A 23,408-nucleotide genomic window follows, 5' to 3' on the forward strand; every position below is an offset into this window, starting at 1 on the left:
ATAATGATGGTGAAATCTCTGATATTGGAGTTAATTGACGTTATCAATTGAGGATAATGACCATGATAGTTGAAAAATGTATGATTTTTGACGATGTGTTAGTGTTATTTAGCGGCTGGTAGTGATAATGAATGTTGTGATAATGTAATTAATTGATGTTAACAGTTGGCGATGATGATTATAATAGATGAAGCATATGTTGTGACTGACGATGTGTTAATGGTAATTAAATATGGTTGGTAGTAGAAATTTATCTCAGTAAAGGTAAATGGTTGATAGTAATAGGAGAGGTGATGACTATAGTAGTGGAGTTAACAAAATAACGATGGTTGGAGGTGGTATTTTGTTAGTAACTGACAATAATAATGTTTGTGATGATAGAAATGGTTATGGTGAACTGATAATAATGATGGTTGATATTGATAATGGTAATTGTAGTTGTAATGAAAGAAATTGTGATGATTAATGATTTATGGATAGAGCGAGGACAAAAAAATTATTCAATTTTTTTAATGATTAAAACTTATTCACACGAACATGAGTTTAAATCTTATTGTTAAATATGAGTCATTATGACTAGATAAATATGTCTTGACCTTTAATTATAAACATTACTATCATTTGGAATATGCAGTTTTACGGCTTATCGAGGTTAACGTGTATAATTAAAAAGAGATGACATATATTATATTATTAACTTATCTACGTAATAGATGTTTAAAAATATGAGTAAATATTTTTAAAATTATTTTCAGCCAACAATTTTTAATAGAAACAATCTCATATTTCAAATACTTAATTAAAATACGTCGTATTTAAGTGTCTAACTAAGATTTTCTAACTAATATATAAGGGCTATCAACCCTATATATTTATTAAAAAGCCTAAATGACGTACCTTTGAATACCAAAATATATAAATCTATTGTTCACGATGAAAATGTCGTAACTATCCTTGAGTTCGATAGGATTAATAATTTTCCATACTCTTTCTATAAAATAATAAAATACCTTATTCTTATCTCAAATTCTAATTCTAAATATAAAAACGTCATTAATATGAAGTGATTTATATTAAAATTAAATTATAAAAATAATTATGCGAATATCAAACCTCAAATGTCAAATACAAATAATAATTTATTTACTCATTCACCATCTAAGTACTCATTTAAAGTCATGTGATTAAGACTATATTTGACAAATTAACATCACAAGATTCCGCATATTACCTCTTAAATTCCCTCTTTTCATTTCTCAAATTCTTCTTCCTTCCTGCAACTCCAAATTCATAAACCACCGCTTTCTTTCCACCATTTTCGCTTTTACTACTAACCCTTTATCCATAATCCACAAATTTTATCTTCTTAATTACTCTTTTATACGAACAATTAGCACATTAATTTTCGTTTTTCTTCAACTAAGTCAACCGAATTATGCTTCGACTTCTTTGCAGAACAAGCCGCCGGTGTTGTATCCGTTTACCTCGCCGTCGTTTCCTCTCTTCTTCTTCTCGTAATTCCGTTGATATCCCTAACAATATCAATAACCCCCATCTTGTCCCTTCTCCTAAATACCCTCCAATTCGGCAACCCCAACACCCTACTTCTCTGTCACGTTACTCTGTTTTTGCTTTATCGGCGACCCTTATTACCGCCATTGTTTCTTCTTGTGCTGTTGTTTTGACACGAGATGATGAAGAGGAGAAAAGGGAGGGAAAAGGTGAAGGTGTTACAATATATGATGAAATTGAGAATGTGGTAGGGAAATCGAATGAGTCGTTGATTAGGATTGTGGATAGGATGAAGAAGACAGGGGCAGCAGCTTCTGTATTATGGAAGTCGTTGAGGTCTGTTATGTCTTCGGCGAATCATGAGGTTCGGGTCGGGTTTGAGCTTAGGGTTGCGGCTTTGTTAGCTGACATTGCTGCCGCTAGCGAGAGTCGGAGGGCGGCGCTTGTTGCTGCTGGCGGTGGCGGGGTGGTGGATTGGCTTCTGGAGACGGTGGCGATGTCAGGGGAGAATTGTTGGACCCAGGCTGAGGCTGCTAGAGCTTTGGCCTATTTGATTGCTGATCCTATTGTGTGTGAGGATGTTTTAGGAAGGCCTCATGCTGTGCCATATCTTCTTAGGTTTATCTTCTCTGCTCAGCCTCGGCAATCGAAAAAGGTGAGTCCTTTGTCATGATTTTTTTTGTTTATTTATGAATGAAATGGAATGAATACAAATAGAGCAGAATGGACATTGAGGATTCATAAGGCCGATAATAGTTGTTTGAATCAGTATTTAAATGCAAGACTCGATTAAAGTGTGAAATTGAATGAAAATGACACAAATGAAGGAAAAAAGAAAATTGATAATAATATGGAAGTACTAAAGCGAGCTAGATTTTGTGAAATATGTAATCTATTTTGGTGCCTAACTCCAGGACTTAAATGGTACCTCAAGCAAGCCCTTGTAGATACTCCTAAATTATCAATGGGACACGATATATTAAGTTCTTTGTGGTGAGGCAATTGAGATTTATTGAACTGTTGTTATCTCATTTTATAATTATGGAGTTTGACATGTAATTTTTTGGTTGGAAACAGCATTCAAGACGTAGTTCATTCGATCTCTCTGATTCCTTGAAAGGTAGGAGCATGCTGGTTGCAGCAATTATGGATGTTGTCACTTCACATTGCGAAAGTGCAGACAAGCTTTCATTCAAGCCTACACTACCCAAAAATGCTGAGATGAGAGATATTGCTGCAGCTATTGAAGTAATTGAGGAAGGTGGTATGCACTGGGATGAGCCACACGGGGAGGATGATGATGGCGGAGAAGGTATGAAGGGTATTGGGATGAAAATTCTTGAAGGCACGACTGCCGTAGGACTTTCAAGAACTAATGGGCTTGTAGAAATGGGGCCTCCTAGTACTAGCCAGACAGTGAAAAACACGCCTAGTAATCTCTTGTTTAACAACATAAGTGATAGTTCATCAGCACGATCAAATATGTCTTCTGCTGTGGTTCCTGGCCTTTGGGATGATTTGCATTCTGAACAAGTCGCCGTTCCTTTTGCTGCTTGGGCATTAGCAAATTGGGCAATGGCTTCGGAAGTTAATAGGTATCATATTCAAGAATTGGATCAAGAGGGATATGTGGTCATGGCTGCTTTAGTAGCACCCGAGAGATCTGTGAAATGGCATGGAAGTCTGATGGTTAAGTTGCTTCTGGAAGACCACAATCTGCCGCTAAGTACTTCTGTTTCTGATTGGACTTCTAGTCTTCTGTCTACTGTTTCACATGCAAGTAAAACACAGGACATCCCACTAGCTCAGATAGCATTGTCTGCGTTTTTGATTTCTCTTGAGCGTAGCCCTTCAGCACAGGAGGTAGCAGTGGAAAAGGGTCTTCATTTAATGAGAGAGGCTGCTAAACAGACCACAAAGCATTCTTCGGTGCAAGAAGCATTGGCTAAGGCTTTGGAGTTGCTCTGTGCTAGGGAATGGCATATGTCCCTGGAAGAAAGCCAGCATTGGTCTGGAGTTCTGCTCCCTTGGGTCTTTGGACAGTCGTCCTCTGATGCTATAAGATCTTCAGCAATAAAAATCCTAACACGCATTCTTGAAGATTATGGACCATCCTCCATACCAATTTCTCAGGGATGGTTAACTATTATGCTAAGTGATGTTCTGGAATCCAAGAAAACAGCATTAAGCAAAGGAAATAACCAACCAAAAAGTGATAAAGTGAAGGTTTGTCACACTAATCTATTTTGTTTTTGTTTTGGGACGGTGAAAGTAGTCTTTTTTACTTGAAAGTAAAAACATCTCGTGTCTCCTTGGTTTCTATGTGGTTCATGGATATTCTTAATTTTGCAGACCCAAGTTGATCAAGCAAATGTAGTTTTGGCCACACAAACTGCTAATCAGTTGGCTGGAGCAGTTGTCAATTTAGTAGGAACGCAACTAGGAATAGTTGCCAATGCTGACGATACACATCCCTTGGCAGATCTTCTTTCCCTTGAACCTTTTGCTGGGCCACTAAAAAATCTTAAGAAAGACAAATTGCCTAAGATCAATGCTGCAGATTCTGCAGTGGCCACACTGAAAGGGATTAAAGCACTGACAGAAATCTGTGCTGAAGATACTCTCTGTCAGAACAAAATAGCTGATTATGGAGGCCTCTGTTTGCTTAGGCGCTTGTTACTGGATGATGATTATGAACAACTGGCTGCTATAGAAGCATATGATGCGTCACGAGCATCGGAGGGACAGGATCGGGTGTCAACTGTTCATGGTGAAGCTTCTACTACTGCGAATCAGAATGATGCATCCAGTCTACGTGTTCCACCTACCGGTCATATTCGGAAGCATGCAGCACGGTTGCTAAATGTACTTTCAGTTCTTCCAAAAGTCAAGAAAGAACTAGTTGGAGATAAAGAGTGGTGCGAATGGCTTGAAGAATGTGCTAACGGAGGGATTCCTGGTTGCAATGACCCTAAAATTCGAAGTTATGCGAGGGCAACACTTTTGAACATATTCTGTGATGACGAAGCTGGTGAAGATTCTGTAGATGGTGATGTTCTTCATGGAAATGTTTCTAACAAAGAACAAACTTGCCCTCGTTACGCTGATATGATACTCCTGATAAATCCTGAATTACCGCACTGGAAATGTGTAGAAAAGATAATGGTAAAATCAGTGGATGGGTCATCTCCAGGTGCCAATGATTCTGCTGGGAGTGAGTGTACAACAAATGAAGATATCAATATTGATATAACATCGACATCTGCTAGTGAATCAGAGAATATCTCACAATTTGAAGTACCTTTAGTTGACGTTGTCTTTATCCACGGCTTGCGTGGTGGACCCTTCAAAACATGGCGGTTGTCAGATGACAAGTCTTCAACCAAATCTGGCTTGGTTGAAAAAATTGATGAAGAGGCTGGAAGGGAAGGAACATTTTGGCCTGGTGAATGGCTTCCATCTGATTTTCCTCATGCCCGTCTGTTTAGTGTCAAGTACAAGGTTGGTGCATACTCTGTCTTTCCTTTTAAAATTTGTCAAAAAAAAAAGGTTTGCCTTGTTTTCTGACTTAAAACATGGAGTTGTATGCAGAGCAGTCTAACCCAGTGGTCCGGGGCAAGCCTACCTCTTCAGGTTTGTTTACTTCTTAAATTTTCTCAAGTTATCTTGTGTGTTGAGGTTGTGTTCATTTTATCATGCAAAACATTGGAATGCTTCATCAATTGTAAAGGCTAGTTTATCTATTCCAAAACATTCAAGAAATATAGATCCATTGCCATATATAGTCCATCCACCGGAGAGCGGAAGATGACATTTTGCACCATTATTTACCAAAAACCTTATGAAAAAAATACAAAGGAGTGTTGCATCTGGGGGTGTGAGCGCTCAATTAAGCTGTAAAGGACCACGGAGACCAGAATTCAAATCACCTCGGATGGGTGGAACCATCTGCGTTGCACTTTTGTGTTGCAGCACGAATCTTCGATGCAGTTTTGTGTTGTAGCTAAAGTAAGCGCTGAACTTCGCAACGAGTAACCAAAAGTTGTCGATCTCTATAGTTCTGCACTGCAGCATAAAATTTGGGCTGCAGCATAAAGTTGTGGATTTCTAGTGTACAGTGAATGCTGGGACAGTTATATCTTCAAGTTTTATTGTTAGAATGGGTTTTTCTTCATTTTGAAGACTGTTATTGGTGCAGAGCCCCTTGCATGTTTTGTTGGTCAATTGGTTGTTTAATCTGTTGTGCATGCATTTCAGTGACATCAGATGTATATGCAGTTCATTGTTTTAAATCCGCAGGAAGTAAGTGCCATGCTGTTGGAGAAGCTTGTTGCTGCAGGCATCGGCAATCGACCAGTTGTATTCATTTCACATAGGTTGGTCCTAATCAAACCGCGTACTTTAAGCTGTTAGATTGCTCGGAGCCTGTAATTATCGGCACACTCTTAACTGGAAGTACCTTCATTAGACCTTCTGTTTTTAGGCTGCTTTAAAATTTATCACCTCCCTTTGCAGGAAGTTTTAGTTCATGTTATGTAGCACCTCTGCTGCTCTTTTCAAGAAACATTCGTATCCTACACCTATGATTGGCAAGACAACGCAAAAATGTTGTCTTGCCCTGCACATGTTCAGTCTGGCTCATAGTACACATTATTAACTGTTCTTTAATTATGGTACCGTAATTATTTTTACTTCCTAATAGTGCAAATTTGAACTAAATCGGTCATTTTTCACACTTAGTAATGACACCTAAACCCATTTGCAGCGTTTTCTTAAATTGATCTTAAGCATCCAGTTAAGCTGATATTCTATAGCTGTACATGTGTATTGACATAAACACACTTTTTGTTGCAATTGGCAGCATGGGCGGCCTCGTTGTCAAGCAGATGTTGTATCAAGCAAAAGCAGAAAAGAAGGATAACTTTGTCAAGAATACAATTGGAGTTGTATGTCCTGCTCTCTTTCAGAGATAAATTATAAGACATTCTACAAATTGCGTACTTGTTAAATTTGCTTATTATTAATTTTTTAAAAATAATTCGGTCAGGTATTCTACAGCTGTCCTCATTTTGGCAGCAAACTTGCAGACATGCCCTGGAAAATGGGTCTTGTTTTCCGCCCTGCACCCACTGTTAGTAAAACTTACCTGCTCCCTTTGTTTACCTTGTTATCTTATTTCTCTTCTGAATTTGTGTGTTTTTTCAAGAGTACTTCAGTTCCTTTTTTCAAAATAAAATATGCACTTGAATTTGAGATTCTTGTTGCGGGTGCCTGTGGGTGTGAAATTTTATAAATATTTCCTTTTGCCATTGCTAGATTGGGGAGCTGAGAAGTGGATCTCCAAGATTGGTTGAGCTAAATGATTTCATGGGACAGCTTCATAAGAAAGGAAAGCTTGAGGTCCTCAGTTTCTGCGAGGTACTAACATTTTTCCTGACCTTTAGTTCTCCCTTTAGAAAAAAAAATCACTTCTCTCATTGCCTTTCTAATAATGAGGATCCGTTTGTAGACAAAGGTAACTCCAATTGTTGAAGGCTATGGAGGCTGGGCTTTCCGAATGGAAATTGTACCATTAGAGTCTGCATATCCCGGATTTGGAGAACTAGTTGTAAGTTGCTCAAATTGATGATTACTGGACACCTAAATTTGTTGTAATAGTCTGCAATTATCATTTTTGATTGCTTGCATTGTGCGGTTGAGCATTGCGACCATAGTAGTGTGTTTTTTCTTCTACTTAAAAGCTTACTTTGATAAGGCAGATCATGTTAGTGAAGTATTCTTCTTTCAGTTTTTGGGGGTCTAGTGAACTTTTCTGACAGTTGCATATATAAATAAATGTTAATGGAAACATGGAGTTAATTATCATCTTTAATAGGAGATAATCTAATCCATTTTTTGAAGTGGTTGTCGCTTTATGTTATTTCTCAAGTTTCTAAAATTTTATTGGGTGAGAGGAAGTGAAGCTTTCCGAAAAGGTTTTCAATGTAGGTAGCGAACAAAACCTGAAAGAACTTGATCCCAATGTCTTGCGTCGTCTTATACTTGTTTTTGACTGTGAAAATGGATGAAGATTGTTCTGCTGGAGTTACGTAAACAACGTGATGTTTATCATCTGTGCCACATTTTGATGCAGGTTTTGGAGTCAACTGATCATATCAATTCCTGCAAGCCTTTGAGTCGCAGCGATCCTTCTTATAAAGAGACACTAGAGTTCTTGCACAAATTGAAAGCTCTTAGTAAACGATGATAACTGTACATAATCCACAACCAAGGATAACGGAGTTTTGACATTCCTTTTTCCTCCATGATTCACATGCAAATAGTGTAAGTAGTTGATATACTCTAGTAGGGACTGGAAGCTCCTTGTGGCCTAGATTTATTAAACAAGGCTCATATGGAGGTACCAACTTCATAGGTTGAGTTTACAGATTTACTTGTACATTGATAGTTTCTACTAGGCTGAACATTAGGGAGAGTTACTAACCATTGATTGATTTCCTCTAGCAGATGATTCTTATAAGATCATTCATGAGAGAGTGTTGTATAATATTTTTTCCTGTAATAAAAGTCTGTATCATATACTGTTATATATAATTTTATTTTTTCCAGAAATTATGACTTCCCTTTCTTTGAGAATACTTGTTTAATAAGCTGTAAAGATTATTTATCTTTTTTCGGATGGACTGTTTGAAAAGTGACAAGTCTTTTCACAAGCGACTAATTCATAGTATCATCATTTATTGTTGCTATTACTAGTTTTCCAGATGTTTATATTGTGGTTCGATTAATTCAGATTTGTATAGCGTAGGTATATATGATTCAGATTTGTGTGCATATGGTTCATTTGGGGTGATTAGAGGAATTAGTAATCAGTCTAATTGAAGCTTAATATGCTGAAACACATGTCATTTATTGAGAAAATAATTATTGATATAAATATTCTAATATACTATTCTTGTTAATTAATATTTAGTATAAATGAAAATTTATTTTAAGAATAAGTGACAAATGTAAAAATGAACCGGAGGATATTAAAAACAAATACTTTAACTCAATAATTTAGGGATCAAAAATATTATTATGACCTGAGTTTATCAGTTCAATTTTAAGTTTAGTTTAACTTGGGGTATAATCGGTGTTTGTGGCTTAATTTATATTTGAACAAAACAGAACAACAATGGCAGCAACAGAGCTAATTCCTCGACTCTTGAGAGATAACTGTGAAGAGAAATGGCAACATTGACATGCTATTGCTCATCTTCTTCACTACCAATACCAAAACCCACCTCAAAATCTTCACTTTCCTTGCTCCATAAAACCCCAAAGCCACAATTTTTTGCTAAATTTACTTCTTTCCTATCAATTTCCTCAAAGTACCAAAACTGGACACACAGAGTTCTTCAATGCTCAAACTTCAATGCAGCCTCCTCATTTACACTTTCAGAATCAGACTTAGACACGGAACCCGAAACTGAAACTGAAGAAGACGAAGACGAAGAGGAAGAAGAAGAAGAAGAAGAAGAAGGAGGAGGAGGAGGAGATGGGGTGATATCAATTGAAAAGCCTCCAGTGAAGAGGAAGAGGAAGAGAAGGAGGTACAGAAAACAATACCCAGGTGAGAAAAAGGGTATTACTGAAGAAATGAGGTTTGTTGCTATGAAATTTCGTAACTCCAAAGGCAAAAAGAAGTCGGAGAGTGATGATGAAATGAAAGATGATGGGTATGAGTCAGTTTCGTCGGACGAGGATGATGTAGGTGGCGGTGGTAGTGGTGGTGGTGAAGCGACTTGGCAGCCAAGTATAGAAGGATTTCTCAAGTATCTTGTTGATAGCAAGCTTGTTTTTAGTACAATTGAACGCATTGTTGATGAGTCCAGTGATGTTTCTTGTAAGTTGTTCTACACATTCAAATTCTCTGGGATTAATTTATGTTACATTCACCAAAAAGTTTTCAACTTTCAGTTTTTCTCTTCTCTTTTTGAATTAGGGGTAGGGGTAGGGGAAATGAGGAGGGGATTACAAGGTGGGGAATAAGGAATTGAATTATCGAACCCTAACAAACAAGGTGAAAGTTTAGGTAGCCATCCAACTGAGTTTGTGCTGAAAGTTCATGACAGAGGAAAAAGAAGCAGTGTTATATGTTGGTGAGGGTTGAATTTAAACTATTTGTGGTAATTGGAAAAAAGGAGAAGAGGAACACTTCAAAACTTTTAGAACATGTTACTTGTTGATATTCAAATGATGTCAAACTGTTTGCTGTTTGTTTAACGTAGATGCCTACTTCAGAAGGACTGGATTGGAGCGAACAGAATGTATATCGAAAGACCTAAAATGGTTTGGCCAGCAGGGTCATGAAATTCCTGAACCGAGCATTCCTGGAGTCACTTACGCCAATTATCTGGAGGAACTGGCAGAAAAGACTCCTCGTTTATTTCTCAGTCACTTCTACAACATATATTTCTCACACATAGCAGGAGGTCAAGTCATAGCCAAAAAGGTACAACTTCCTTCTGTGTTTGTCATTATCCTCTGAACGTTTTGTGGAGTTTTTATTTGTCGGAGTATTAAATTAAGCGTGTTCATCAAATGTCTTTCTTCAAATGTTATCTTTGTGAAGCTTCCAGTGAAAGATTATTATATATTGGATGGAAGCGCTCTATGGTAGATCATGTGTGAACTGAAAATATATGGCCATTGGGATTTGTGAGCTTTATTTAGTGTCGTATCATGTTGCCTTGTGTTGAGATTCTTTATATAACATATGTTTCTATTGATATGTAGAAAATGAAGACCCTGCTCAGAAAATTACGATTGAAATAATCAAACAAACAATATATGAGCTAAGTAAATTTGGGAAGGAGCACACCTCCATGCATCCTTTTTCCATCATTAGATTCCTAGAGTTTTAATTCATTGAGTTCCAGCTTGAGCCTAAACTTTTCTTCATAAAAACCATGAAGAACACATGGTATCTTGACATGTTTGAAGATTACTTGGGATATATACGCCTTATTGAATGAACAAGACTATTTCTTTTCTCTTTCGGGAGGGGTGAAGTAATTTGTTACAGTTAGTAAGTTCAGCTTTAGTAATTGTTTTGTGGCTCTAATTTTTATCTTGTCATAAACAGTTCTGAAGCTCAAATAGTACTAGTATAAGACTTAGGTAGGAGTCGATAAATATAAGGATGCAAATTAAAGGGAAAAAGGGTGGCTCTGAGCCTCTGACTTTCAATATGTTAACTCCTTTAATGCAGTATTTATATGTTTGGTTATCTATATTTACTGTATTAATGTTATTAGGCCTTTGAGAGACTCTTAGAGGAAAAAGAGTTGGAATTCTACAAGTGGGAGGGGGATGAAGAAAAGTTGTTGCGAGATGTGCGTGATAGTTTTAACATGCTGGCGAAGGTAAATGTAACATTTTTGCATCATGGATTTGTTTCAATGCTTCAAAATCACCACTCACTCTATCAATTGCATCTTTATTGCAGCATTGGTCTAGAGATGACAAGAATAAGTCCCTGAGAGAAGTAACAAAGGCATTCCGGTTTATGGGTCAAATTGTTCGGCTAATCATCCTGTAAAAGCCATTCCAATCCAAAGGCCGAACTTGGTTTCTCAATGGTTAGACCACGTCAATCCTAAACTAATTGTTTTTTTTATACGATGTTTATTTCATTCCACATGTCATGTCATGTGAATCTGTTCTATCAATATTGATTGGTGTGCCTAGAAAGTAACTTAGTACTCATTATTTCCTAATCTTGTTCAGGTCTACTGGGATTTATGTTTTGGTTTGATTATCTAGTAATAGTACTTGTACACTCTTATTGTCTTCTCTTGGGCAATGAACATGTTATTTACGCAAATCATTCTCTCTTGTTGCAGTCGATTTTGGTCATTTTTAACTCATCACTGTACGTAGTATTGCCAAATTAGGAGTAGTAGTGATTTCAGGGCTACAGAACACCCTTTAAAGGAATGTAGCTCACTTTGAATTTGTGATGCAATTCCCTCCTGCTACTCAGTCTCATGCACTCTAAAATGTTTTGGCCTGTTAATCATTGTATACCCTCCTGCTACTCAGTCTCATGCACTCTAAAATGTTTTGGCCTGTTAATCATTGTCCATGTCTTTATTGCTTCTGGAAAGTTTGGCTGATACTATGATTCCATTTATCAACTCACTCTGTTCCTAATGGGCATTTCCTTTCATGGCAAGGCAGCTAACTCACCAGTGTCGTGGTCGCAAACTTCTTGTGCGTATTTTGCACTAAACAGGATACATCGACAACTTAGAGGATTGTCATCGATCACGTTTATCAAGCTGCAGATGAGTGAATATGGCTGCATCTAGAGGCAGGTAGCTTTGCTCTTTCCTTTCCCTGGTCTTCTGGTTTTAACTTGCAGAGGCCTCGGGAACATTCTAAACGTAAAGGAGAGATGTACTTGTCGAGAATCTCTTTATTTTCCTTTAGAAGAGGTCCCTGTAGGATTTTGGTGGAATGAATTTTATGGTATATGTATTATTAAAAAAGCTGTGCAGAATCCAGTCATGAAAGCATTTCAATGCATAAACAGAAGAGCACCAAGAGTTCATGTATGTGTTTCAAGAAAGTGGAAATCAAGTTCCAAGACATAAGCATTTTAGAGCCATTTATTTGACAAATGCAATATTTTTTGCATTTGATATGGAGAAAGAGTACTGATAATTGTGTTTTCTGTTCCTAATGTCTCAAGTTGCTTATCACATTTCACTTTGATACTATTGGTAATGTAGAAGAGTTGATTATATAAGTCGATTTTCAAATTCCAACAACGGTAAAAACACTAGAGTAATTTCTTCCATCTGTCCGAACTGCTTAGGTTCTTCATTTCACCAGCCACAAGATACTAGTAATATCTCATAATGTGAAATTGCTAGACAAATTTGCCTAAAAGAGAATAGTGGTACAGTTAAAAGATGAGTATAATGACTAACAAGTAACAAGGATATTTCTCTTTTCTTAACTAAACTATGATCCAAATGGATCTTTCATTTGCCTCTTACAATCCTGTTCCTATCCCAGAAAACTTCCTGTATATCAACTAATCTCTAAGCAACTTTACCCTACAACATCTGTACAAGATGGCACTAGATGAGTTAGCAATCAAACAACTCATTGACTAAGTTACCCATTCGACAGTTCTGAATCAGGTTTTTTCTCTGTGTTCAATGACAAAATGATCAATTATTCGCACAGTATTTACAGGGTCCTGTTGAGAGGCCTTAGCTCTCCATTTGCTAGGGAACTTCTGGAGATAACTTGGTTCTTGTGGCTGTTTCGACTCCCCATCCCATTTTGGATCCAATTTCCACTCTTTCGGAACCTGCAAAATCATACATTTTAAGTGTAAATAGCTCATATTCAGTTCTCCTAAAAGTAGTACTCTTCCAGAGAGCTTCAAAAATCAATCAAGAAACTAAGCTTCAATCCCAACTAGCTGGGATCGGCTATGAAGATCAGCAGACAGTGAGTTTGTGTTCCTTTTTTTATTGGGGATGATAAAGATAGGCTCACCTTATCAACTGCAAGGGTAAAAACTTCAAGATCGCCTTTGGTATTGATATGGAACCGTGTAAATGACTTGTAATTTGCAATGCGGAGTGATGAAAATGCTTCATCAAAATGTATGTGAAGCCAATTGATGGAAATGTAGAGGTAGCTTCCAAGTATCAAAGAAACCACTGGAGTTGATAAGACCCAAAAATATAGGAAAACTGATGCATAATATATTACAGCACCCCCTCGGGAGAGAGAATCAATCCCATTTTTGCAAATATTACTCCTGGTGACGGCCATTACCTGAAATTTGCGTGCGTGAGATTAGAGGAAGGACAGAAATATCACAGAGAAACTGAATCTTCATGAAGCAGCATCCCCTATCATATGATTTCTTACCTCAGGAACGTCAAAACCGGACATGAGATACTTGATACATGCTGGATAAAGGCCAAATGTCCATTGTTCTATACGTTCCCTAAGGCCAGTTGGATCCGGGAAATGCTCACTCTCCACAGACTGGTACCATTGATATAACGTGTGATAACCTGGATTACAAAGTTACGTTGTTTAACAAAAAAACAATAGGATTCAAAGAAACAGGAAACCAAGGCTGAGTTCAGTAATTCCATTTAACCAGTTGCTCAGAGAAGCTATCTATCAAAGAACAATCAAAGAATGAAAAGGTATACTATCATTCTGAAGTCAAAAAAATAAATTATTTGCTTGCGCGTTGTACTATAAATGCGTTGTATCCAATAGATGGGACATCACAGTGAGAGGACGTCTAATTAGTTCCGTGCATTAGCTGAGAACTTTTAAGCACTCTGCTGTCACGTATGTGCAAATCCATGTCATAATGAGCTTATACTAAGAATCAGATATAGCGACAATGGACTGGACTAAAGAGGAGACAAATCAACTGAATCACACATTGAAGACAATAAACAAAACCTCACCTGAAGTTGCAAGTAATTTATGCCGAATACATATTTCAACACCTAATTCCATCAAGAGCATGAGAATCAAGGCAGCAGCCAAGTGTGCGGACACATGAAGAATCCCAATTAGTAGTCTCTTTTTCCAAGACACCATTGAAGGCACAAAGACTATTGCAATAGTTAAAAGTAATATAGCACCAGCTGCTGATACATATGAGCATCCCAGCATATACATAAACAAATCCCACACTGTGCCAAAGAAGGTTCCCAAGCGACCCGAGAAGGTGTCATCCTTTAAAATGTGATCTAGCTGACACTAGAAGCAGATGGAAATGATTAGTCATTCTTGCCCAGCAGCAATACATCTTCTGTTCATTAGAAAAGTGAAACACTATATACTGCTGACAAAGACATCGCATGAGGCAGCGAGGGAACTGATGCTTACAACAAATCTAAAAGAACAGATCAAAAATCTAAAATACAAATTACCTGTGGAAACATAGAAAAGATCAATATGAAATATATCATGCCACCAATAACATCAAATTGCCAGTTTTTCTTCCTAAATTTCAATATATTGCCCAATGCAATCTGCAAATGTTAATAAGCATGTAAGCACCTGAATAATATATCTGACCAGAAATTTGTTTTTTTTTGGGGTAGGTATCTGATTGAAAACCTTCAAAAAGGAACTTTTAAACTCCTTACCCTGCTTGAATCTTCAAAAGTTGGGTAAGCAGCTTTGGTCTCGTATGGTGTTCCATATATTTCTTTGAAATTCTTGAAGACATGTGTAGGGTGCAAAAAAGCACCTCCACAGCCATTGACAAGTAAATGCTGGACATAAACAGGCTTATTTGATGGAACATATGAATGCCGCATATAGTGATGCACATCTCCAGCAATCCGTAGTCTACACCTTTCTTTCAAATGGTCGCGTATCAAGTAGGTAACATTCTTTCCAGTCACATGATTGAAGTACCAATCAAGAAGCCAGTTAGGCTCATGCGTCATAATGATCACAGAATCATTTTTCCCGACCTGAACAGAGCATCAATTAAGCAAGGCCTAAAACCTTCCGTAAACAAATCCTTTGCATATTTAAAAAAAAACCTCAAATCTTCTCCTCTCTTTTCTCTTCATAAATAAAAACAGAAATAAGGCATGAAAGAACCAATAAGGAGCTTAGGTAACATTTCAAAACTATATAAAATCCTACACAAGGAATGATATAGGCATTGGATCCCTTAATCAACTACGTCAACAATTCCCACACACCAGCTGTGAACCAACTCTGCGGGCTTAAAAAACTGAGTACTAATTGTGTTATAAGCTTGATTATCTTCATTTCATATTGAAAATCAGTAGCTTAAAGAAAAAGACAGGAGAAATACATGAATCTGGAACTAAGGACCATTAACGCTTTAGTCAAGGTCTTGTTCACTGTTAAGATCTTTTAACTGACTGCTACCATTCACACACTAGCAAAATGATTTTCAGGTCTGATCAGCAAGAAAGAACTGCATGGAATTATAATCCATAAGAAATGTATGCGTAACTCAAAACCAATATTGAGAAGCCTTCCTCCTGAAATGACAGATTACAAGCATTCCCACATCATTCTCATGAAAAAGTTGAATATTTGGTGGGAGAGGGGGATCAACTTCTTTTTCCTTTATATTTGATTGATAAAAAGTTAAATTGAAACAAGGCAATTCTAGATCTTCTCATCATAAGAGAATAACCCAGTAAGAACAACTGATACACATCCCATGATTCTAAAGTCCGACTAGAGAAAAAGTATCTCGATTATACCATATCACAGACTTCAATACTTTCAACAACTAATACTGCTTCAGTATTCCCAGCGGTGAACTAAACCTCTTTCAGGACACCATTTCCTCAACACAAACAAACGCAGTTTCATTTATATTTATTAAAATTCAGATGTCTGAATCTGAATAAATATCTAATTACTAATATGTTGCCACTTAATCTGAATGCTAAATAAATTGAGATTTTTTGTTATCTAATCATCTCAATGTGTATAATTTGTATTATAAAAAAAATAACAAATGTAGATGTATTTTAAAAGATAATAGTTGAAAAATATATCATGAGAATATTAGAGAAAACCTTAAATGACGTCGTGTTGTAAAATCTGTTTGTATCATGAAGCATGTTCTAAAAGCTAGCAGCGATGGCAGCTGGAGGTTGTGTGGATGTGGGCCAAAGTAATGATTGTACAGTGATGGTTGGTAGTACAGTTGGACGTGGTTTTTATTTGTGATATGCGGCGAAAGCTGGTGGTGGGGGTTTGTTAACGGTGATGATTGATGGTATAGGTGGTTAATGGTGGGGCTGGTGGTAAATTGGTTAAGGTAGTAGAGATGGACGGTCGTGATAGTGAATGGTGGTGGAGGAAATTGGTTGTTGGTGGCTTGGGTGAAGGTAGCTAATGGTCTCTCTTAACAATATTAGATTATTCCTATCAATTGAGAATGCTATTGGGAAAAGTTCGCAGAAGTCTGGACCAGTATCATGCTCAGTTGTACACGCGTAAAAGATCACCATCAGTCATTACTAATCCTACTAATGTGACAATCATTTTTTTCCACAACGAATAAAGATTATAGTTTCTTTATTAGGAACTTCAGAAACAATTAACACCAATCTGCATAAAACATCCACCTTTTTAAACTAATAGCAGTATATTTGAACCAGGACAATGTTCCAATATTCACAGTATATTTAAACCAGGACAATGTTCCAATATTCACCATTATAGATATAACAGAAAAGCAACATGACGACTATGCTCGTAGCAGAGAGGATATACCTTATCTCTCACTAATTCTGAGAAGAACTTGAATTGGTATACGTCAATATCACAATGGAGAGCAAGATCAAGACCAAATACCCACCACCTATTGGGGAGCTGAAGCGCAAAATAGCTTTTCTTTTGAGGCATAAACCAACCACCCAACCAGCTCTTGTGACAAATGTACCTCATATACGTCTGGAGCCCATCAAACCAGTCTGCAATTCACAAATGGACTTCGATTATTATAAAAAGAACATCAAGATTAAAGAAGCCATGCTGCTTTACTGAAACGAAAGGAAATAATAAGTTCACAAGGTACAAGCTAAGAAGCTATACTGACCATGGTTTCCAGGGATGACAAAACACTGAGGTCCATCATACTGCCTAAGTTCATCCACTTCAGGAGGCAATTCAGGCTTACTTACAGCAATATGCTCTTCCTTATACCACAAAGGAGGCTGAAGAGCATATTCAAAGGGACGAAAAAAGCGTTTCTCATATGTAAATGATGATGGATTAGGATACCTATACAACACGAGAAAATATAAATAATTATTAGTTTAACAAATGCAACAGCATACTGTCGTGCTGTTGTTAGTTCTAAATGACGTGAAAAGGCAGAACAGTTTTTCTTTAAATGAATAAAGAAGCAAAACATACAGAATTCTCTGGCACAAAAAGAAAGAACAAAAAGTATATGTATCAGCACGACAGATGGCTTGCTTCATATTACACCCAAAACTGAGTGGATTGAACATTTATGCATGTAAGTGCTGAAGAAATGAAATTGCTTCCGCACTGATTTCCTAGATATAATAGCCAGTACTAGAGTATCTACATTGAAGATGCCCGTCCAATTTTCGGTGTAATTAATTGAACTATCTTAATTTCTGAGACATAAGATGAGGCTATCAGAATGTCTCAGGACAATGCAAAGACAAACTACTAGTACACAGAGAACTAGAATCTTACGCAAGGTCACCCCCAATAAGAAGCATGTCTCCACGTGGCAGAGTACGCATTGAACCATTAACTTGGAGTCGGAGTGAAGGTTGAGCAAGAAGCCGAGCCACAGTGTAGGAAGAATTTCCACCATCTCCTGTATCAGCCATGAAGTCAAACCACAGACCATCCTTCCCACTAAACTGATCATACAAAAGATCCTCCTGCTTAGCCCCATCTTCAACCCTGCTCATTGCCGCCTAACCATCGGAGATTTTTAGGATAATGTAAGGTCAACCCAGTCCATTATAAGCACACGAATAAATTAGCCAGATCAATTAAATTCATGAAATAATTAATCTACTTATCAAGCATGTTGTCTTTTATCATCAAAACTACATATCCATTATAAACTTGTCATTTCATTAACATGTGCAGAGTTTTTATCAAAAGGAGAAACATTTTGAGCCTTGACCCTTCTAAAATCTTTACAAAAATAAAGATTGCAGCATCTCGTAAGTTGTTACAATAGGAACTTCACTGTAGAAGAATATACTTTGAAAGAATTAAGAGCATCATATTTACCTGCATCATTCGCATATCAAAGCGTCCAACAAACAAAGTTACAGAGACCAGCAAGTCAAACATTGTCTTGAATAAATCAGCAGATGTCCTGCAACTCCAGTAATCAGTGTTCTAGTATGAAGATTAATAAAGTTTTTTTAACTACAGAATACAGGCCCCACAGATAAAAGGGGAGACATAGGAGGTATAAAGAAAGAACATACCCTGAATACCAAGGAACCATATCCAAGAACTCAGGTTTCGTTTGCTTTTTCTTCAATTTCTCGAACTCTTTGAGTGACAAAGGGCGTGAAACAGCCCATCTGTTAATCATTATCGTGTGAACTGTTAGCAGACAAGAAACTCTAGCAGAATGGTGCTTACGATTCACTCCAAGCAGGAAAAATCAGAATAATGTCAGGTAATAAAACTATGCTCATAATTTACTCAAGGGAAAGCTTTCCAATTTTGAATAGGGTGCTGCGCCAAATTGAACCAACCAGGTACCATTTAAAGCATTAGTCATAATAGCAACCAGAATATGGTTGACTTGCTTTTCTATAATGACACTAATAAATTTGCCATCATAAGGAAAACATAAAAGCACTTCATCTTCAATGATATTCCCGTAAAGACGAATAAGGTGCAAGCAGCTAATGCCATGGCGATGGCAAGCTTAACCCCTAGATCCATTCTGTAATCTGCAGGGTCTCAGCTAAGTAACGAAGTAGACAGGTATCCTAATATCGAATAATCCAGTAAGAATATGTTGTTGATTCATATGTTAATCTAAGAAACTGCACTCAAAAGTTCTCACACAGACGACCACATTTTTCAAAAGTGGACCCTGTACAGCAAACGTCAAAATGTTGTCTAAATATCTGTAGCAGTTCTGCAGACAAGACAACACCAAAAAAGGACTTTATTCTGTGAACAAATATTCAAGTTGCTCACCCTGATGACCTTTCCACAACGTAATTTGCAATGTAGAGGCCTATAAAAGTGGCCCACAATGAATATAGCGGAGAAATTTCATTTGATGATTGTGCACATGACCCGTTGCAAGTTAACTGAAAGGTAAAATTCAGAAAGAAAAAAAGGCAACAGCAACTTAGATCCTCCTGTATATCAAGTTGGAAAATTGTGAAACACAAACTGTGAGATACAATACCTCTCCATAGATGACCCATTTGGACAAAAAGGGGTAATCACTGGCTGACCCAACTGGAGCAAACCAAGATTTGCAGACTTGATCTTTCAGCTTAGTCATGCCAACGAGTTTGGTAAGCCAAGTGTTGCCCTCTTCCTTATTCCACAATGAAAACCAACCAGAATTCCTCCGACCAAAAGTTTTTTCCCTTACTACAGCAAGGTTGCCACAGTGACTATAAAACACACAGCAGGCTATGCTTAAAACCTACAGAGATGATGAAGAAATAAGTCACAAAGACCCCAACTACTTTATATCATCTTACAAAGTGTTCCAAAAACTTACAGCACAATTTTGCACAATTGTCAGGATCTCAGGCCTCTTTCCCGCCACGCGAGCAACTAGGCCAAGATACCAAAGCCCAAGAAAAATAACATGGAAAACGAGAAGAAACAAAATGGATGAGACAAATAAGGTCAGAAACAAAGACAGGTTCATCCTGAGATCTACTCCCATAGATAGAAAACTGGGAAGATGATATAGAGCAGCCAAAAGTATCCAAGATATATACCTGCAAAAACACAATCCTCTCATTACCAGTTTCATCAATTTATTTAACTAAAAGGATTAGTTATTACGCCAGATAGAAAGAAAATACTTACCAACGACTAAAATTTGAGTAACTTGGTTTGATTGTCTTCCCTATAAATGGAGATGAAAAGAAGTAAAAGAATCCAAGCAGACAGGCATACATTGACCACCACTTGATATTGCTATCTAACTTCTGAATAAGTGTATGCATGTTATCTGATGATATAAAAAATAAGCATCCGACAAACACCGCAATGACCAAATGCCGCGAATGTTCATGTGGATAAGGATAAGAATGAGTTAAGATCGTCCTAACTGTCTCCATTTTTAGAGTATCAAGCAGACCACTGGACTGCTTATCAGACCCCATTCAGCAAGCAGTACTAGATTCCCACCACTTTGCTGGATAGAAGTTCTTCCCAATGAATAATTCTAATTCACATGAACCAACTGCATAGAAGAGAAAATACAGTACATCATTTTAGCCCCAATAATTATGACGCGAAATTTAACCAAACCCCAATTCATAATCAACTTGACACTGAAAACTGTATCAAAAGTACAATCATTACAGGTGCACAATCTTCTAACGAACCAAATTTTAACAACTCAGAAAGCAAACTACTCAGTGAAGTACTCCCTCCATTTCAATTTATTTGCATGGTTTTAACTTGATATAGAATTTAAGAAAGTAAAGAATAATTTTGAATCTTGTACGATATATATAAAATGTACGAAAATACTATTTAATCTTATAATCTTAAAGCCTGTCACATGGTAAGTTGAAACTAAAGTGTAGCCAAAAACAGAAAAGAGACATTTTTATCGAAACATACTAAAAAGAAACATAAGACAAAACAAATTGAAACAAAGGAGTATTAATTTTGAAATAGTCTCATATGCACTTTGGAGGATCCAACACACAGAGTATGAACAACATAGGCAGACACTAATAAAGATTCAACATTTAGCAAAAGGGGACAATTATTCAATGAAAAACTGATCAAAACCTATATTCAACACAAAATCTAGAGGATGCTGAAAGAAAAAAACAAATCTTTAAACCAAAAGATGAAACAGAAAAGACCAATCAAACAACAAATCACAAAAGCTGTCAACATCAACTTCATTGTTATCTTCAAGAACTAAAAAACAAGAAAAAACTTATTACCTGATTGATGAAAGAGATCAAAAAGCGAGTATTTGGGTCTGTTTTATAGTTTTGGAACAGACATCAGCATATTTGAGAAACCATTTTTCTTGTAAGGAATCAGAGCATATTCCTTAATCAAGAAACCAAAAAAACCAAAACCCCACAACCCCTGTCCCTCAAAGGTCCGGTCTTTAACACTTTTAGGTACAGACACAGAAGCCAAAATGGAAAATTTTCTGGTAACTGTAAAATTTTAACGACTGTCGTGCATATGTGATGTGACCAAAAAAAAAAACAAAAAGATTGGTTTGTGATTGGCAACTTGTGCAGCCAAACATCCTTAAGATTTTGTTGTTTCGTTTTTTTTGCTTTTTTGCTTTTTTTGAGGTTTTTTTTTTCTTTTTCAGACTTTGTTGGATTTTAGCGCGCCACGTAGCTTAACGCATGGTTCAAGAACTAGTTGATATAAAACACGTGTTCCCTTTGCTGTATTTTGTTGACTCTCTTTAATGCTCGATCCGTTCGATATTATTTGTCACGTTAAACTTTTCAAAAGTTAATTTAATTAATTTTTAAAGTTGAATTAGATTATATTAATTTGATATTTAAAAAAATATCTAAAAGTACACGAGAAGTACTATAAATTACAATTATATACATATTAATATGATGAAAAAATATATTTTAAAATGTTAATCAAAATTTTTGTAGTTTGACTCTAAAAATAAAAATCATGACAAATAATACCGAACGGAGAAAATACTTCTTTGGTCCATTTCTATTTATTCGTGTTTAACTTGACACGTACATTTATAAGTAATAAAATGAGTTTTTGAACAAATTGAATGAATGAGCGAAAGCTGTCATTATGAAATGGAAAGTAGCCCTCGTCTTAGCGGTAAATTTGGATGTGTGCTAATTTTTTTACAATTGCTCGAGTTGATTAAATTTGTATTCTTAGGTAAAAGTTATTAATTAGTATTAGCAAACATTTGTTAGGAAACTATAACATGGTTAACTAGTTTCCATGTGTTTAATTGGCATTTTTATTCGATAAAATTAGAAATATTTAGTTTAACAAGATCGTCACATGATTAAAAATATATGTAATAGCAAAAGAAAAATCTTAGTATATTAGGTGGCTGATTAGCTGAACTTCTGTTAAAGAATGACAAAAGTCCCACATCGGTGATTAATGAGATGGGTGGACTCTTTATAAGGCTTGGGCAATCCTCCTCCTTTTGAGCTAGCTTTTGGGTGTGAGTTAGGCCTAAGACCTAATTTCACATGGTATCAGAGCAGGACCCGTCTCACTCGATGTTGGGGTCCCCAAAATTAAAATTGCCCACGCACCATATGCTAAGCACTGGGCGTGAGGTGGGGTGTTAAAGAATGACAAAAGTCCCACATCGGTGATTAATGAGATGGGTGGACTCTTTATAAGGCTTGGGCAACCCTTTGAGCTAGCTTTTGGGGTGTGAGTTAGGCCTAAGACCTAATTTCACAACTTCCACTTTGTTTAATGTCAAGATTTGAAACACACAATAATTTACGTCGACTATGATTAAAACTAAAATGATCCAAAAATAAGTTGTTATATAAAATGCTTTGCAAGAAAAATATTTTTGTCCATTCGAACTCAACATATACTCATCAACATGTGTTGTAATTTGTAGATTTGGATCTTTCTATTCTTGGCATAACCAACTAGAGATTTCAACTCCTCAAGACTTAAAGTGATTAATTCGTGAAAATGAAAAAAATTATTCTAAAAGCGTCATTTTTTAGATATTAACATACTTTAATCAAGTTTGAATATAAATATTGAAATAAGAAGAAAAATTATATAATTTTCGTGATATACTTAGAAAAATTTGAATCTTAGCCAAAGACAATTCTAATTATATATTTATTATAAATAAGCTCCTTTTAACTTAAATCTACTAAATGTATGTTAGTCAACGTGAACATATATGTTGCAATTAAATGCTAGTAATGTATGTTATTAATGCAGTTGACATATATATAAGGCATATAAAACTCTACATATAGGTCTAGCTACTTGGACGTACCAACAATAAACCTAAAGTAGCCATACATTAAATATAATAGCTTGCTTAATTAATACATAGACCATATAAGGTAGATTTTTGCAAATTGGATATGAGTTGACATTACTTTTCAAAG

The 23,408-nt window shown here is 36.4% G+C and overlaps 3 protein-coding genes across 5 annotated transcripts; 2 read left to right on the top strand and 1 right to left on the bottom strand.

The window, feature by feature from the left end:
- Positions 1 to 1,198: 1,198 nt before the first annotated feature.
- Positions 1,199 to 8,124, top strand: LOC101262413 (uncharacterized). Of its 2 annotated transcripts, none has more exons than XR_011220919.1 (10): positions 1,199 to 2,167; positions 2,590 to 3,738; positions 3,865 to 5,013; positions 5,109 to 5,145; positions 5,812 to 5,888; positions 6,374 to 6,458; positions 6,560 to 6,643; positions 6,829 to 6,930; positions 7,022 to 7,120; positions 7,646 to 8,124. XR_011220919.1 is itself a non-coding variant. In XM_004238538.5 (10 exons), exons 1-10 carry the CDS (start codon positions 1,436 to 1,438, stop codon positions 7,757 to 7,759), a joined length of 3,633 nt encoding a protein of 1,210 aa, XP_004238586.2. In that variant the 5' UTR covers positions 1,199 to 1,435; the 3' UTR covers positions 7,760 to 8,124. The 2 variants fall into 2 exon arrangements, 1 of the variants encoding a protein (XP_004238586.2); XM_004238538.5 differs by having other exon boundaries at positions 5,104 to 5,145.
- A 406-nt stretch (positions 8,125 to 8,530) lies between these two features.
- On the top strand, positions 8,531 to 12,234 carry HO2 (heme oxygenase 2). 2 transcript variants are annotated; one of them, XM_010321755.4, is made up of 5 exons: positions 8,531 to 9,400; positions 9,786 to 10,009; positions 10,815 to 10,922; positions 11,006 to 11,138; positions 11,740 to 12,225. In XM_010321755.4, the coding sequence occupies exons 1-4, from the start codon at positions 8,743 to 8,745 to the stop codon at positions 11,096 to 11,098; spliced, it is 1,083 nt and encodes a 360-aa protein (XP_010320057.2). In that variant the 5' UTR covers positions 8,531 to 8,742; the 3' UTR covers positions 11,099 to 11,138; positions 11,740 to 12,225.
- A 256-nt stretch (positions 12,235 to 12,490) lies between these two features.
- On the bottom strand, positions 12,491 to 21,655 carry LOC101261408 (uncharacterized). The gene is made up of 16 exons (XM_004238131.5): positions 21,240 to 21,655; positions 20,140 to 20,518; positions 19,823 to 20,048; positions 19,499 to 19,744; positions 19,282 to 19,397; positions 18,552 to 18,650; positions 18,349 to 18,436; positions 17,794 to 18,023; positions 17,162 to 17,346; positions 16,837 to 17,036; positions 14,706 to 15,038; positions 14,487 to 14,588; positions 14,016 to 14,313; positions 13,456 to 13,604; positions 13,075 to 13,359; positions 12,491 to 12,883 (listed from the first exon to the last, which is right to left on the bottom strand). The coding sequence occupies exons 2-16, from the start codon at positions 20,436 to 20,438 to the stop codon at positions 12,707 to 12,709; spliced, it is 3,033 nt and encodes a 1,010-aa protein (XP_004238179.2). The 5' UTR covers positions 20,439 to 20,518; positions 21,240 to 21,655; the 3' UTR covers positions 12,491 to 12,706.
- Positions 21,656 to 23,408: the final 1,753 nt, after the last annotated feature.

The sequence above is a fragment of the Solanum lycopersicum genome, chromosome 4 (assembly GCF_036512215.1).
Source record: "Solanum lycopersicum chromosome 4, SLM_r2.1".
In the NCBI taxonomy this organism is placed as follows: domain Eukaryota; kingdom Viridiplantae; phylum Streptophyta; class Magnoliopsida; order Solanales; family Solanaceae; genus Solanum; species Solanum lycopersicum.